This window comes from Chelonoidis abingdonii, chromosome 1 (assembly GCF_003597395.2).
Source record: "Chelonoidis abingdonii isolate Lonesome George chromosome 1, CheloAbing_2.0, whole genome shotgun sequence".
In the NCBI taxonomy this organism is placed as follows: Eukaryota; Metazoa; Chordata; order Testudines; family Testudinidae; genus Chelonoidis; species Chelonoidis abingdonii.
The window spans coordinates 21,911,981-21,930,494 of NC_133769.1; the positions used below are offsets into that span (position 1 = coordinate 21,911,981).

The 18,514-nt window shown below is 37.4% G+C and overlaps 1 protein-coding gene across 2 annotated transcripts in view; it reads left to right on the forward strand.

Moving 5' to 3' along the window:
• Positions 1 to 18,514, forward strand: part of CACNA2D1 (calcium voltage-gated channel auxiliary subunit alpha2delta 1) — a 697,188-nt gene that overhangs the window by 351,694 nt on the left and 326,980 nt on the right. For both annotated transcript variants that reach the window (XM_075064441.1, XM_075064440.1), the window contains exon 5: positions 12,185 to 12,229. In XM_075064441.1, the coding sequence (XP_074920542.1) occupies positions 12,185 to 12,229 (45 nt within the window). The remainder of the gene's footprint in view (positions 1 to 12,184; positions 12,230 to 18,514) is intronic.

The window sequence follows — 18,514 nt, forward strand, 5'->3', positions numbered from 1 at the left end:
TATGTAAAATATTTTAATATAGAAATTTTAAATCTTGGTTTCTTATTGAAAGCTTTAGAAAATTTAGGTATTTGATATGAATCATTTTTTAAATCAAGATGCTGCTGCTTCTTTAAAATGATTCATTTTCTGATGCTAATTCATGTTTTGGAGTAACTTTTTGGGGAGAATTCTGCATTTACACTAGTGTAGCTGAGATAAGAATCTTTGCTGTTTAAACACTGGAGTGTCCTTGCAGTATTTATGCCATATACAAATAAATGGTTGCAGAATACATAGCATTCTACCAATTATTCTCTTCTATATACCACAATCTATATGCCGATTCTTATAACACGTTCATCTCTGTAGTATCTGAGCACCTTTAAACGTATTAAGCAATGTGAACTAACATCTGTCCCCAGGGGGAAAAGTGTGTGCGGTAGCGTTTTGGATGGGATTTTTTAAAATCTATAAACATATAGCAACATCTGTTCATCCATCCAACCATACCTGTTGCTGTATATTTGTTAGAGAAGGCAAGATAAAATAACAGTACCTTGCAGAAATTAGTGAGGTTTGTGATGGCCCTTTGTTCCTCTGGGAGCTTGTTGCACAATCTTGTTTTGTCAAATAGAATAATATATTGTCTCATGTGAGCAGGACTACTGCTTACAAGTAAAAATAGACATCACTCTTAATGCACTCAGTTGAATCTCATCTTCAGGAAGAAAGAAAAGCTGCCATTTGGATGAACGCTGCAAAACTTGTAGACAAAAGGTGTGCACAGATAATGATTGTCAGTTTGGTAGTACATATCCTTTCGTTTTGCAGTCAGAAACACAGGAATTCCCCACTTACCAGGTGGTGTAGCATCAATTTTAAACTGATTTATGAATATATCAAGAGCAAAACATTGTATCCTAGTTGTGTCAGCAGAATTTTAAAAGGTTTATGAAGTAAAATTATGTTTTTGGCATTTATCCTCATATACCCTGGCAGGAACATTGTATTGTAAATGCACCATAGTATACAATTGAAGTATAGATACAGATATACACTGTAGCTAAGGCTACAATTTAGTTACGGGCGTTTTTAGTAAAAGTCATGGACAGGTCACGGGCAATAAACAAAAATATGTGGCTGCTCTGGCTGATCTGGGGCCGCGGCCGGGGGCTACTAGAGCAGCATGTGGTGTGGCTGCTTGGGTGGCCCTGGGGTCAGCCACACTGACCCTTGCAGAAGTCACGGAGGTCATGGAAAGTCACAGAATCTGTGACTTCTGCAACCTCTGTGACAGACCCAGAGCCCTAACTGTACCACTTGTCGCTTGTTACAAATCAGAGTCTTATACTTGAAGACAAATTTTCACTTCAGATAACTGCTACAATGACCATCCTGTTGCCATAATCAGATGTGGCAGAGGTTATTAGCAGCAATGTTTTTGAAGTAGCGGAATCTTCGTTCCTACATTGTTATATTTGGACGTTGGGATTTTACATTAAAATTACTTCACTTGGTAGCAATGAGTTTTGGGTGTAATTTTTCAGTTGCAATAAGGGGGGAAAATCTAAAATGTTAGCAAGCTTTCCTCATTGTAATGTCAATTGTTTTTATGTTCAGCAGAGATTAGCTTTTGATCATAGGACATGGGACAATAAGAAATCTTGGTGTGAAGATGCCCAGGCTGTTAAAAAAGTATTATAGTATGTCAGAATAGACAACAATTATGTGGGGAAGGTTCACTAAAGAATCTGATTAGATTGTACATTTTGACATTATGAAGGTATTCAGTTGTGGCAGCTGTTCCTTGTGGGCTTCAGGACGGTAGTTAGTACTTTTATTTTACCACATTAATTTGCTTTTGTGTTTTATCCTATAGCCTAATTGTAAGTAATATCTAAAGTTGATGCTTCATTTTTTCAGTGGAAGCTTATACAGTAGAAGATTAAGAATCATCCTGACAGGGTTGTCAAACGACTATTTCTTATAACAGTTCTAATGAGAGAAATTAACTGAAGACTTAACTCCATAGTTTGGTGACACTGAAGGGTTTTCCTGACACTTTTCTAATGCGTTTCCACTTTCCATCATCATTTCCAGAGGAAAAGTTTGAACAAAATAAGAGTCGTGTTAGTGTATTTTACTCCAATTCTTTACAGGGTTGTGTTTATGACCAGGGTGGATTGATATAAATAAAAGTGATTTAAATCACTGATTTTATTCATGATTTAAGTCACCAAGTAGGAAACCTTGATTTAAATAATTGACTTTAATTGTGTTTTGCATTTGTACATTTTAAGTTACCTTTCTTTAGAAAGGTTGATTCTCATTGGTTGGTAACCATGAAAGCATGTTGCAATTAAATTTAGATTTGACGCTAAATTTGGTGCTTGTTGTTGCTAACCTGGAAGATGCTCCATATATTATACACTATATCTATACACATTTAAGATTTACATAAAATAGCTTAGGTTAACTTATATTTATTCAGATTCTTACGTTTTACCCATTTTGTATTAGAAAATGATGAATGATACATTTCATATTTACTAGATTAATGTTTTTTGTGATTTGTGTCAAACTTTGTTTGGATAGAAATTCAGATTTTTTTAAAATGTAAAACAGCATCTTCAGGTTTTTTATTTAATAAAAATTACCTTAAAAGTGCCAGATATATAAGAAAAAATGTGCATCAAAATATGGTTTGCATTTCAAACTAACTGATTTATTAAACAAAGGAAGTGTTATATGTACTTAATAAATTTAACAGAATTTCTTTTTTGGTCACTATGTCATGCAAGATTTTAGAACTAGTAGATTGCACGCTCTTAACTAGTTTTAATTCATAGACTGAAAGAGAAAAACAAGCTTTCCTACTTTTTCAGCTCCCAATTGGTTTCTGAACTTTGAATGAACAAGACATTGAACTGAACGGTTTGAATCAATGGACATGAAGAGAATATTCTCTCTGCATCTGCTACTGCTGTTAAATGCTGGTTTAGCAGTCCGACCAACTCTGGTTCCAGATGCTTAGAGTGACCTCCCGCAGTTCAGTGCTTTGACTTTCTTTATCTGGCAGCATTAAGTACATGTTAATATTGTTTCTTGTGTTTAATGTAAATAATTGTAATAGATTATAGTAAATTTAGGCCTTAACATGGATTATACATTTAATTTTATATATGTTTATTTTTTTTTTAAAAAATAAACCTTAATTTATTTTTAAAAAATCTGGATTTTTCAATTTTTCTTAGAAAAAAATATTTTATCCTTCTGGCTTGTAACTTAAATTACAGCAAAAACTGATTCTAACATGAACTAATTGTTGCTCAGTTTAATGCAAAATCAGAATGTACAGACATTAAGGTTCCTAAATCAGTGCTGCTGATGAACATATTCAGTTTTCCTCTGACTTTAGAAATTAAGATACTTTTGTGATATAACAGCTGACAAAAGCAGCATAATGCATATTAAAATAAACTACATTTCAAAAAGTGTATGTGTATGCACTGAAAAGATCTTTCTAAGTAGGAAACATTTTAGTGTAGGAACCCTGTAGCAATGACGATTCTTACGGCATGTAGTAGAGGAGGTGTCAGCAACAAACTTATCAATGCAGTGTGTTAATTTCCAGATGTCTGATTTACTATGATTTTATTTATGCCCTGTATGTAAGACAAAATTTTGAGCCTGTCATTGATCATCGTATACTGAAATGGAGGATGTGCCATCATCTGACAGGAAACTGCCTTCCCAGTATTGTCTAATTTGGAAACCAAAACCTTAATTCCCCAGGTTCCCTACTTTATAATAAGCATTGGGTTTAAGGTTTTCATAATAAGGTTTTTGTGGGGCACATATCTGTCTTGTCTAGGTATTTATATGTGCTCATTACCAAGGTTTCTGGGTGACACAATGACCACTAACACCTGATAAACAGTTTGATGTTTATGAAATATCATGACTACAGGTCTTGGGAATGATGAATATCTGACATAAAGCTTTCTAGTGAACCAGTCACCTTGTGTCTGATATCATTAGTCAATGATCTCAGTTCATTTCACAGTAGGCAGGTGTTCTCATCACAAAAATCACCACCGCACTTGCTAGAAATTGGTAACCTCATTGTTAATCCGAGCAGAGGAACAGTTTGGAGATACATCCTACAGGAAATAAACAGGGCCAATTCTCCTGTTTTAAAAGCAGTGGTAATTAAGATGAATGTAACAAGAAATATGCAGCATCTTTAATCCTCCATCATTATATTTTCCAGTATCTGCATTATAACAGGAGCAGTGTTCATTCCCTGTATTGGTCTCAATAAGATCTAAAGACAGTCCTGGTGTACAAAATAGTCAGAATGGTCCTCACGCAAGCTGTGGATCAGAATTGGAACAAATGAATACTTTGTAAATTATTGTATGAAGTGTAATATTAGAAATACTGATCCTTTCTCCGGAGTATGTCAAGTCCTTTGGGTAAACCCAATAGTGACTACATCCCACACAACCCTTGGAGATCATCTCTTGACAGGGAATTTATTGCACTGTTTTGACACAAGCTAAATATGAGTCAACAGTGTAATTCTGTTGCAAAAAAAGCAAACATGATTGTGAGATGCGTTAGCAGGAGTATTGTAAGCAAGACACTAGAAGTAATTCTTCTGATCTACTCTGTGCTGATTAAACCTCAGCTGGAGTACTGTGTCCAGTTCTGGGCTCCACATTTCAGGAAAGATGTGGACAAATTGGAGAAAGTCCAGAGGAGAGCAACAAAAATAATTAAAGTTCTAGAAAATATGACCTATGAGAAAAGATTGAAAAAAAAATGGGTTTGTTTACTCTAGAGAAGAAAAGACTCAGAGGGGACTTGATAACAGTTTTCAAGCACTCAGAAGATTGTTACGAGAAGGAAGGAGAAAAATTGTTCTTGTTAACCTCTGAAGATAGGACAAGAAGCAATGGGCTTAAATTGCAGCAAGGGTGGTTTAGGTGGGACATTAGGAAAAAAATTCCTAACTCTCAGAGTAGTTAAGCATTGGAATAAATTGCCTAACTAGGTTGTGGAATCTCCAGCATTGTCCAGCCTGCTCTTAAAAATCCCCAAACACCTGTCAGGGATAGTATATGTAACTTAGTCCTGCCTTGAGTGCAGGAGACTGAACTAGAAGATGTTTCGAGGTCCCTTCCAGTTCTATGATTTGCCTAATAATCACATTAAAAATAGCTTTTTTTTCTTAAGATTTCTATTTTTTATAACAAGATTAACCAGATTTTTCTTCTGTTTCTTAGAAACTGAATAATTTTCATGTTATTTCCTATATATTTAGACATTTTTATTTTATTAAATTGTTGTGCTTTTGCAAGTTGGCTGTAGAAGAGATAGGAGGCAAATCAGTGTTTTAACTCAAAGACTAAGGGGAAAATGTGAGCTGATATTCTTTTTTTTTTTTTACCTTATTCATTTTGTCTGTATGAAATTTAACCTAAACAAGACTTTTAAAGCATTATTAGAAAACTAATTAATTGTAATAGTTGGCTCTGTTTATTTATGAAATAGACAAACTTTTTATCCAGCAATGGTTTGTTTAGAAACACCTCAAGATGGAGTAATTTAGTCTTTATTGTAGGTCACATCTAGCTTTCTTTGTGCCAAGTCTAACTGTGCCTGACAAGTATATGTCAGAAGAAGAGAGGTATTGAACTGAGGCTAGATAGCTTATTTCTCTTAAGGCCCATTAGGTTCGTGTTGAATCATAATGATCCTAAAGGAAACGGAAAGAATAGTTCTTTTTCTGCACAGGATGACAGAAAAATGTCTGCAGAAAATAAACCAGATGTGTTTTACCAACACTTAATAAAAGAAGTATTCACTGGCATTTCCTAAACACTTAACTGACCATTTCAGCTTTTCTTGCTCAGCCATTTTAATATGTCCACGTGAAGAGAGCCAAAACAGTATAATTCAGTAGCAATTTTACTTGATACTCAAGTATACGGTTCCCAAAATTTGCATACATGTTCTGTTTATTTGCTAAGTATTTGGGACTGATTTGTGACATAAAATAATCTCAAAATCTGTATGTGGACATGGTCTTAAAGCAGTTGAATGATTAAACTGTGCAATCAAGAAAAAAGTTGACTGTACATCACTTTCCTGGAAGGAGACAAGCTAATGCTGTGGAGCCTGACTGAGGGTATTAAGAAACAGTTGTTTTTTCCTTGCTTCCTGTTGAGAGATGTCCATGGGGCCAGTTGCAGGCATGACTCTTACCCTGCATTGGACATTGTGGGATCAGAGTTGAGAATTGTACCTGCATTTATGAACTCTTGGTAAAGCTGTGTGAATAGTGGGTTATGGTGGTTTAGTGGCAATTCTGAAAAATTTAAAAAAAGTTCAATTTCTAACAGCTTTTTTTTTCAGCAAGTCAAAAAGTGTAAAAAAAAAACAAAAAAACCTTTGGGTTAAATTAAGCATTTAGATTTTGACTATTTTAAAATGGTTCTAAAACTAATGGAAACGTTGAAAGAAAAAAAATCCTTTTGAACTGAAAAATGGAACCAATTTGTTCTGAAAAATGTCAAAATGAAACTTTTTTTAAAGTAACTTTTTTAACCAAAACAATTTGGCAGAATGGGCAAGAATTAATTAAATGTTTCGCTGTTGCAGAATCTACATTTTTCACTGGAAAAAAATTGTGTCTGAAAAACTGTGCCCATCTCTAATCCTTGTGTTCAAAACAAATTATTACCAGAAGAAGAAGGTGGTGGCGGTTGGGCGGGGGGCTGACTGCTGTATCCTGGGAAGCAGCGTGCGTGGGGGGCTGAGGGGAGGCCCGGCGACACCACAATACTCATGAGTAGACACTAGAATGCACACTTAGTGACACGTCTCGTGTGCCAGGAGTACTGTCCTCTCAGGGAAAGACTGGGAGGGGAGAAGAAGGAGGGGGGAAGGTAAATTTTGTGCCAGGAGTACTGTCTCTCAGGGAAAGACTGGGAGGGGAGAAGAAGGAGGGGGGAAGGTAAATTTTTGTGAGCTTGTGCTGGCTTCAATGTCATCAGTAATACAGTGTGGGTCATGTTGTCCTAATATAAAAGGTTTTACTAGTAGTGAAATAGACAAAATGTCCTTATTGGTCTTATGTTTTGTGTAGGTACTATCTACAAGGAGCACAAATTTAATATATCACCAAACAAGGATCTTAATCTTTCCTTTCTTCTGCTTATCTTGGTGGGTTAAACTTGTGCTTATGTTTCTGAGAGTCTTCAATTTGCTGAAAGGTGTTTTTTAATATCATCTGGTTTATTTGAGTCAAACATGGAGTAGGCAGTGGACCAGAGGACCAATCAGGAAAACCGGATTTTTCAAAGTGAGGGAGGGAACTTCTGGGTGTGTTTTGTCTTTGTTCTGTCTGTTTGTTTTCTCTCGGCTATGAGGGAAGAGCTTTTTTTTTTTTTTTTTCCTATCTCCAAGCTTCTTTCTACCCTTTCTGTTCCCAAGTTGTGAGTACAAAAGGAAAAGCAATAGGTTTATATTGTATTTTGTATTTACATGTGTGGAGTTGCTGGAATGTTTTAAATTGGATATCTTTTTTGAATAAGGCTGATTATTCATATTTTCTTTTAAGCAATAGCCCTGTGTTATGTCATCTTGATGCAGTGATCATGTCATGTGTTTTTTCTTTCTTTTTTATATAAAGCTTTCTTTTTAAAACTTGTTGGATTTTCTTTCCTAGTTAAGGCAAGGGATAGAAATCTCTGTGCCAGGAGTACTGTCTCTCTCAGGAAAGACTGGGAGGGGGGAGAAGAAGGAGGGGGGGAAGGTAAATGTCACCTCTGTTTTGTGTTTCAAGGGATTGAAGCAGGGGAATCTCCTAGTATCCCCAGGGCGGGAAAATCTGGGAGGAAGTAAAGAGCAGGAAGGGAAGTGGGTTATTTCCCTTTGTTGGAGGCTCAGGGCATCTGAGTCTTGGGGGTCCCCCAGGGAAAGGTTTGGGGAGACCAGAGAGTTTATCAGGTACTCAGAATTCTGATTGGTGGCAGCGAGATAAGATCCAAGCTGGTAATTAAGCTTGGAGGTTCATGCTAAGCACCCAGATTTTGGACACTAAGGTCCAGATTTGGGACAGAGGCTTATTACAGATGCAGTCAGCATCTTGGAGGATTAGAGCTTCAACAAATGTTAAACAGACAGTATCATTACCAACAAGCGTGTCTGTATGCAACAGTATATGAAATAACAGGATGGAAGGAAACAGAAACTTTTGCTTCTTTCAACTCTGCACAAACTACATGCTAAACTACCTCCTATTTTCGAACCATCAGGTTATGAGACTGACCTCACAGCACATTAAATGGTGGAGGATGTTGTCTAGCTTGTTGGAAAACTTGTTCCCCATTAAGGGCTAGAGAGAGACTTGTGGCAGCTTCAGCCCAGGTCAGTGTGGGGATGCTGACCCATCCCTCATCAGGTGACCGGAAGAGAGGGAAGACTATTGAAGTCCACACTGGTGCAGGAAAAGCAGTCTTTTCCCTGGAGCAGGCTGAGCAGCACACACATCCCACCCATGGGACCAGGTTTGTCATGATCCAGTGTGAGTATTACATATCATCGCTCCTTTCTTAGTGGGCTGCGAAGAAATTACTTTCCTCACTGCCATATTGGACAAGGCAAAGGGGGCAGGGAATGGTGTTCTTTTTCTCCACAGCAGGTTGGGGGCTTAGTTGGGATGAATGGTGAAATGTGGGTTAGGCTGTGATGTCTCAACTCATTATATAAGTGTGAGGTGGATGTCCAGCACAGGTACTGTATAGGGAAGGGATACAGTGATCAGATAAAATGGATTGGTAAAGGATTTCAAGGATGTGTTCTCTAAAGGAGCAGAAATGGGGTTGGCGCTCCTATGACTAGTATGTCAGAAAGTCAACCCCCTGCTCTTTTATAGCCCCTCCCAGCTCTCATTTGAGGGTGGGAGGAGGTTGCAAGGTCCCAGCAGTGGGTTAGCTGAGGGAGGGCTGACAGCCTATACCCTATAACTGGAGTATATAAAAAACAATGATACTCAGACTGAGGCTCGCAAGCCACAAGTGGCTCTTTGATGTGTCTCTTGCGGCTCTTTGCAGCACATGATAATTATAACACTGTTTGATTTAGTTATTAACCAGTCTAAGTTATTAACCAATCAGGATGCTTTTACAATTGTAGTTGATAAAATAATACTTGCTCAGTCATTTTGCTGAGAGAATAATTATATACAGTGAGAGAGATGTAAATAAAACAATGGATTCCCACTACTGTGGCTCTTTTGGGTAGTGCTGATCACTAATTTGGCTCCTGAACCACTAAGGTCTTCAATGACGTAAATGATTATGCAATTTAGAAATAATGTTGCGGCCTAATTAAACCACATCCAGTGTCTCCTGTCCTCGTTCTGGCATAGCCAGAAAACGATCAATGTACTCATAATTAGCTTTGATCTCTAATGGTAAAAGGAATTTCCTCATGTATCTGTGCATGTGATGAGCTGTGAGTTTTGCACTCCCTTATAGTAGCTCCATCTATGTTGCATTTCTCTAGTTTGTGTAGTATCATTATCTCTATTTGAGAGATGGCAAAAGTGCAGTGAAATGGATTCATCCAAGGACACAAAGCATGGTGACTTTATTATTACCATCAAAAATTGTGTTTAGCCTAGAACTTCAGAATTGCTGTACTCACAGTTAGTCCTCTTCAATTGAATCTCACATGTTATATTTATATGAGGGAAAAGGTGTATCTTTCTTCCTTTTAGATTCCAGGTTCTGCAGATTTTCACTCATGCGAGTAGGCTGGGTTACTCATATGAATCAGATGTATGCATGTGAATAAGGGTTTGCATTTTGGTTCTTTTCATACACTTCTAATATATATATAATACATTTCTGTAAAAGAACCATTGATGTAGAAATATACTCGGTTTACATAAGAACATAATGGCTATAGTGTGTAAGATCAATTGGTCCACCTGTCCTCCAACAGTGGCCAATGCCAGGTGCTTCAGAGGGAATGGACAGAACAGGTAATCATCAAGTGATCCATCTCGTGTCGCCCATTCCCAGCTTCTGGCAATCAGAGAGTAGGGGACACTTCAGAGCATGGTTTTGCATTTGGCTAATAGCCATTTATGGGCCTATCCTCTGTGAACTTACCTAGTTCTTTTTTGAACCCTGTTATAGTCTTTGCCTTCGCAACATCCTCTGGCAAGGAGTTCCACAGGTTCACTGTGTGTTGTGTGAAGAAATAATTCCTTGTGTTTGTTTTAAACCTACTGCCTATTAATTTCATTTGGTGACCCCTAGTGTGTTATGAGAAGGAGTAAATAACACTTCCTTATTTACTTTCTCCACGTCAATCATGATTTTATAGACCTTTATCATGCCCCGTTTAGTAGTCTCTTTTCTAAGCTGAAAAGTCTTTGTCTTATTAATCTCTTCTAGTATGAAAGCTGTTCCCTAATTCTAATCATTTTGTTGTCCTTTTCTGAACCTTTTCCAGTTCCTATATATACATATATTTTGAGATGTGGAAACCATATCTGCATGCAGTATTCAAGATGTGGGCATACCATGAATTTATATAAATTTATATATGATATTTTCTATCTTATTATTGATCCTAATAATTCCCAACATTGTTAGCCTTTTTGACTGCCACTTTTTTTTTCAATAGGGAGATATACCTATCTCACAGAAGTAGAAGGGACCTTGAAAGGTCATTGAGTCCAGTCCAGTCCCCTGCCTTCACAGCAGGACCAAGTACCATCCCTGACAGATTTTTTCCCCAGATCCCTAAATGTATTGAACTCACAAAGCTGGGTTTAGTAGGCCACTGCTCAAACTACTGAGCTACCCATCCCCACTGAGTGGATGTTATCAGAGAACTATCCACAGTGACTCCAAGATCTTTTTCTTAAGTGGTAACAGGCTAATTTAGACCCCGTCATTCTATATGTATAGTTGGGATTATGTTTTCCAATGTGCAGTATTTTGCATTTATTAACACTGAATTTCATCTGCCATTTTGTTGCCCAGTCACCCAGTTTTGTGAGCCCAGTTTTGGGCTGCTGTTTCACTTAGTTATCAATTATTGCATGAAAGAAAGCTGAGAGAGTACGAGTTCAAATATATCCTTGTAAAATTGGTTATTTAATATAAATAGGATTAAAAATACAAATGACAATATGTTTGGAGGTTGATCTTTGGCGATAATGATTGTCTTGTTATTTAGGCTGTGATACAGGCAAAATACTTAAGCATGTGCTTAACTTTAAGCACATACTTAAAGTGCTTTACTGGCTTAGGGCCTTAGCATAGCACTCTTGAGATCCTTGAGCAGAAGTGTGTAAATAAGTGCAAAGGGTTATACGTTACAAAAGTGATATTTATTGGAAAGCAGACACAGTGTATTGGTGAGCAGTGTCCACATTACAGAATTCTTCAGGATTGATAGATGTACCACAGAAATAACTGATTTTTTTTTCATGGTAAAATTTCCCAATTTTTAACCCTCTCAAGAAATCAGTAAATCAAGATTCAGAATCATATTGTTGCATTAGTTAACGTTACATTAGTTCACGGTTCTGTTAGATTTAGAATGTTACAATTCATCCACTGGAGCATTACATTCTGTTGTATGCCACAACAATTAGATTGTCCTCCTGATGTATAGTTCCAGGGCTTATTTTTACTACCCAACATGAAGAATGAAATCTCTGCAAGAAAGACTTAATAACCCACTTACCTTTGTAAAGTTAGTGAGTTATGTCTGTTGCCTGATAGGTTGTTTTGTTGCATATATTATCACTTTAGGTGGTGAATTCTTCATCTATCTTTAAAATAAATAGCTCTCATAAGTCTTCCATTAGCAGGTTTTCTCTCCACCATAGCTTATACTCTTCAAGTTGTTGTTGATATACCTTTTATAAATTTTCAGGAAAGAAGTGCTAAATAAATGACATTTCTCTGTCGTATCTGTTGGTTCACAAAGAAGACAGAACTAAGGAAGGGCCTGATGTTGCTGGGACATTAACAGGGGTGTTCACAAAATTTAGGATCAACCCTTAAATGTATATATTCAGGTTTACTTTAGGTCGTGGACCTCTGTATTCATCATCATTTTTCAATTAATGGAATGATTTTTCTTTTCTTTTTTTTCCATGCAGAATAATGAAATCATCTATTACAATGCAAAAGATGATCAGAACGATGTAAGTAATATGTTATCTTCTTGTTTTATTTGCAAATTGTAGGCTGCTTAAATTCTCAGAAAATTGAAAAGGGTATTAAAGATTCTAATGGACATTTTCAACTAATTCTGGGAAATATTTTGGATTTCTGGACATGCACACCAAGTTTGATAGACTGCTAGGATGCATTTTGTGTTTGTTTATTAGGGTTACATTTTCCTTCATTAGTCCTTCTGAGTTATTAATGAGGGAATGTGCTTGGGAAGATAACCCTTTCACCATAGCATTGCCTATGTATGGAATCAAACTATAAAATCTGAATTACAATACTATAGAATCAAGAACAAAAATTCAAGAACAGGAAAAGACCATGAAAAAGCCTGCTCTTATGAGATCCCTAGCCCAATTTTGCAGACTTAAGTGGTCAGATTCTCCTTTGCATCATTGAACCCTGTGTAGTCATTTACAGCAGTGGAAAGTTAGTAGAAAATGGATATATATTAAAAACAGTAGCAATTTGCACGTATTTTGCATTGATGCAAATGACTAAAAGGTGCAGGGCAATGGAGAATCTGGCCCAAGAAGAGTAAATTATATGAGATTTCCCACCATGACTTTAAATATTAAACATCTTTCTGTCTCTTGGGAGGAAGGGACGTTATCTTCTCCTCCACTTGAGATAATACAGCTGCCTTTTTTATTATAGATTTAATTTATAAAGGAATGGCAAAGGTACTGGAATATATTAATCAGATGGATCAACATGCTTCATTTGCACTCTGTAATCATGTATTGCTAAAAGATTGATGGCATCACTATAAAACTTGATGCTATTGCTGTAAGGTAAATAAATAAGATACATAGATCATGTCAAACAAAACTATTTAGTTGCTTATTTCAGATATGGGTATTCAACTGGGATGCAAGTACAGAAAGTTTGTTCACAAGGAACCCAAACCCACAGAATGAAATCTATACTTCAGCACCTAAGTAAAAGTGATGTGAGTTTGAAAGATGCCGAGTACCTACCCTGTTGAATTCTATGCAATTTTCAGGTGTTCTGCATTTCTGAAAACAGGCCACTTCTCTTCAAGGGCCTAATTATGCAGTTAGGATTCTAAATGTGTACATCCATGTTTGGGCATAAAATACTATTTAGAGGTTCTTTGAGGCATCTTTTTTTTATAGAAATGGTCAAAATCGGTTAGGCACAGCTGCAGTGCAACCACCACTCAGCAATTTATATCTTTGTCAGTTCAGAGTTCCTGTAGGTTTTCTCCCCTTTTTACATTTTTCCCAGAAAAGTCATTTTATTCTTCTAGGTTCCTTGCTCCTTCCAGCTTGCTTGCATTGCTATAGACTCCTTTCCTTTCTAGAGCTCTGCAGACATTGACACAAGAAGACAATAATAATAGCAGCTGTCAGTCAGTTACAGAGAATTTGTCAATAAATAAGAAAAAAACTTAATGTGATGGCAACAGCACAGCATGTAATTCCAAAAACCAGCACCAATAAAAGTTATTATTTTGAACACTATTGTATTTCTGAACAAATGAAACATTTGAAACCCTTGGGCTTAGTCAGGTATTCCAGCATTTCCCAGAGTGATAGCTTTAGAGGATTTTTTTCAAAGCAAAAGTCCATAATATTTGACCCTGGTTGGCAGGTCTCAGTCCTTGTAAATTTGGTGGTTTTTATTTACCACATGTACCCGGAGAGAAATTCAGGCAGTTGGCAAAAGTGAAGAGCAGTAATTTAGGTCTAATGTAATTCTTAGGACTTTTGTTTAGGTTAAGATCAAGTTCCCTAGATGCAGTGGTTAATTAGATTAATTATATAATGGGTTGGAAAGGAGGAAATTAAACTGGGCAGCATCATAGAATGGTCCATATTCTTTGCATTGATAATATTGTGGTGTCCTCAGATGCTTTGGAGATGAATGCAATATAAATACTAGCTAGCTAGGTAAAACAGAGCATCTCATTCTGACTGAGTTGGGTATATTTACATAGTCATGTGCTGACACAGTTCATTGCGCTTCATCCTTTCATAATAATTCATATTTCTAAAGGTAGAAGTGACGGAAAGCAGGGATATTTTATCTCTGGGATTTTTTTCTTTTAGTTTTTTTTTTCTTCAGATTTAAGAAAACAATGTGAATGAACAAAGAATTACACTTCAAGAAGTCATTGGATTTTAAAGTCTCTGGTTGCTTTGAGAACCGTACTTTGTCTCTGCCAGATCAGTTTTTGTAACTGGCATGATCAGAAGCTGCTTGGCTGCCTTTGAAACTAGTGTTCTGACTCCGCAGATGCCACTAATGACATTCCCATCAGTTCTGGTTAGTCCATGACAATTTAGGTCATCTTCACATTTCACTGCCACTGATGCTTATTCAGTGTATCCACTAAGTGCTGGACATGCTCATCGTGGATAAATTCCTGTTATGCCTTTCTTTCTTCAGCATTCATCAAAGGCGAAGCTTTCATGTTGACGCTAACCTTTAAAGCAGCAGTGCACTCACTGGTTATAAACAAACAGTAGAAGACTTATTTACATTAGCATATACAGTACGTGAAAAGAAAACTTAGGTAGCAAACGTAATACAAAGAAGGCCAATATATTCGAGAGTGATTAATTTTGTGTGCCTGACTTGACACCTTAAAGGGGCCTGATTTTCAGAAAGTGCTGAGCACCCACCTCTGAATATCTGGCCCCTTTAAGGAGTCTCAAGTTGGGCACACACAATCGCTAGTCACTTTTGAAAACCTTGGCCTACATATTTTTTTTTTAAATGCAGTAAATTTAGATCTTCTCCTTTATCTAGGGAGGTGTGATCTACTTGAATGAGTGCAGGGGTTAGGGACCAGAGATCTTCTGAGTTGTTAATCCCAGGACTGGTTCTGACTGTGTGGCCTTGAACTAGTTGCATAACCACTTTATCTTGGTTTCCTCATCTGTAAAATGGGGATAAAATTTATCTCGCGGGGTGCTCTGGATGGATTAATCATTTTTTACCGAGTGCTTTGAATGTGAAAAGTATATATATATGATAGACAAGGACCAGAAGACAGCGGTGGTGATAGATATAGCAGTGCCAAATGACAGCAACATCAGGAAGAAGGAATATGAGAAGCTGGAGAAGTACCAGGGCCTGAAAGAGGAACTAGAGAGGATGTGGAAAATGAAGGCCAAAGTGGTCCCAGTGGTGGTAGGAGCACTCGGGGCTGTGACTCCTAAGCTGGGTGAGTGGCTCCAACAGATCCCAGGAACAACATCAGAGCTCTCTGTCCAGAAGAGTGCAGTGCTAGGAACAGCTAAGATACTGCGCAGAACCCTCAAACTCCCAGGCCTCTGGTAGAGGATCCGAGGTTGAGGAAGACACATACCACCCATAGGGGTGAGAGGGGAATTTTTTTTTTATAAAATACTATTATAAATTCTCAAACTACCTGAAAAGAGTGAATGATGAACATAAGATTGACCAGAAATCTGGTTATCGAGATATCTAGTTGAACAGATTTTCTGTTCTTTTACTCTGAAATATGTACACTCAAAAGAAGCTCAGGAGACCTTTCTTCAATTTCTATCTCACTGATTTCTAATTAAATTCTAATGTGCAAACTCACTGAGCTGAGGTCCTACTTCAGCTGACTGCTCTCCTCCAGACCTCTTAGTGTAGAATAGTATCCCCCTACCCATCCCCAGCCTAGCTCTATTTTTCCTACCTTTTCATATTTTGTGGGTACCTGACATTTAGATGGGGCTATTGCAGTGCACTGACTTAGCCTTCCAGTAGTTTGGAATTAAACTGGAGTGCAAAGCACTGCTCCTAGAGTAAAGACTGTGTGTATCTATTGAAAGAAAGGAAAAAAATCTCATCAAGCACTGGCACTTTCTGAAGTTTAGATAAACTTTTTGTCTCAGAGCAAGCAGAAAGGAGTCACAATGAAGAAGTGCATCATTACTAGCCTTGATTAACTAAATTCTTAGATCTATAGTGCATGTCCCTGCTTGGAGCCTGTCTGAAACTTGCTTACTCTGGTAACTCTTGTGGTCTTTAGTTCACTTGACTTGCCTAATTCCTAGATCCATCTATTCTTGAAGCAAGGGGAAACTTGTTTACTCTGGTCTTCAATTCAACTGTCTTACCCACTCCATTAGAGGATTTTGTTGATCTTGTACAACCAAACTGTCTTGAACATTCTGATCAGCCTGCTCAGACCCTTCACTTATTTGATTGACTATTGGTTTTTCCAAAGAGATCATTTTGTATTTGTCTCCATAAATTATGTTAATTCAGGACAGCTTTTGTTCCGCATAGATTCAATGTTGATACACCTTTTGCATGTTGTTTTCTTCTTTGCTCTCAGCTAAACTATCACTGTTATACAGATACTCAAGTTTATATATCCTGACTTTTCAATCTCCAATAAATGAGTCTTAATACGATCACCTTTTCTTGTAAGCCCTTTCAACCTAATTTGGTTCTTGCCTCTACCTGCCTATTCCTCCCCAACATCATCACATTTGTGGAAGTTACTGAATTACCAAGATTGAACAGTCATTCTCAATTGTTCAGCCACAGCTCAGGTGACAGCAGTGAAAGTGTTCCCAGAATGTCCCACCAATGTGTCTTTACACTGAACTGGGACCACTAAGGTTGAAAGGGTTATTCAGTTTCTCTGTGATGTCAATAAGGATGTCAATTATTGGCAGATTGTGTCTGTGATGTGAACACATGTATACAAGGAACTGGAATAAGATGCAACTCACATAGGCAGTTAATTTCCATCAGTTTGCTACTATCCTAGATCAGACTTTACCCAGTGACCTAGACATGAAAAGCTGTGTATTTTAGCACATATTCCTGATTATTTTACTCTCACAGCCTGTTTGCCTTTTCTGTTCTTTACTTGCTTGCTGAGATCATCTTGTTCTATGCTAGTGGTGATTGAATATTGGTTCATCCTAACCTTTGCAAATTCCAAGTCTGAAATTTATGCACCATTGCAAAGTCCTTTAAATAGTGAAAAGTTATCTAGTCCAGGAGTATATTCAGTTTGTAGTTCATATTCGATTCCGTCTATACATACACACACCAGAATCCAAAACCCCCCAAAATCTTTATTTAGTATGATGAATTGTTGTTTGTTTATATAATGTGTTGTATATAGTGTGCATATACAGCATGCTAGATGCTTAACTTCAACTTCGGATTGTCTGTAAAGTCTAGTTGCAAGTGCTTTTCAGTGTAAATTACAGTAATTATTTAGGGACAGTCAGGAAAAGAATTAAAAATGAAATAAATGAAAGTTGTGTCTGCCCTCTGGCTGTTTCATTTGTGTTATTTTATAGAACAATAGTTGTAGAGACAGTACATAAGCACTGCTGGAAAATTCTACATTTAGATACTGTTGTATATAATTTTTTGAAAATCAGCACTCATTTTGCTCAGTGGATTTGTATTAGAGCCATATGTAATTCTTTATAGATCTATTACACTACATGCTCCTGAAAATAACATAGTTGTATGTCTGCCAATCCATCTGTCCATGTTCCTCGAGCCTAAAGAATATTAAGAAGATTGCTCTAGCAAACTCTTCTCTGATGCCTTATTGAAAAGGAGATATGATCAGGAAGGAAGAATGGCTTTGTTGTTAAGGTGCTGACAAGAGATTCAAACAGATCAAGTCCTTGGTGTGCTACAGACTTTTTTTTACCTAGGAAAATTATTTAACCTCAATACCGCACTTCTCCATCTATAAAATGTGGAGAATAATACATCCTTCTCACCACCCTTTGTCTCCCTCATCTGTTTACATTGTAAGGGCTATGGGAAAAGGACTATCTTTTACTATGTGTTTGCAATGCCTAGCACAGGGGTCAGCAACTTTTCAGAAGTGGTGTGCCGAGTCTTCATTTATTCACTCTTAATTTAAGGTTTCGCATGCTGGTCATATATTATAATGTTTTTTAGAAGGTCTCCCTCTACAAGTCTCTATATTATATAACTAAACTAGTGTTGTATTGTAAAATAAACAAGGTTTTCAAAATGTTTAAGAAGCTTCATTTAAAATTAAATTAAAATGTTGATCTTACGCCACCGACCCACTCAGCCCACTGCTGGTCTCGGGTTCTGTTCACCTAGGCCGGAAGTGGGCTGAGTGGGGCCTGTGGCCGGGACCCCAGCTGAGAAGGGTCTGGCAGCCAGAACCCCAGACCGACAGCGGGCTGTGTGGGGCTGGTGGCCAGGACCCCAGACCGGCAGTGGGCTGAGCGGCTCAGCCCACTGCCGCTCAGGGG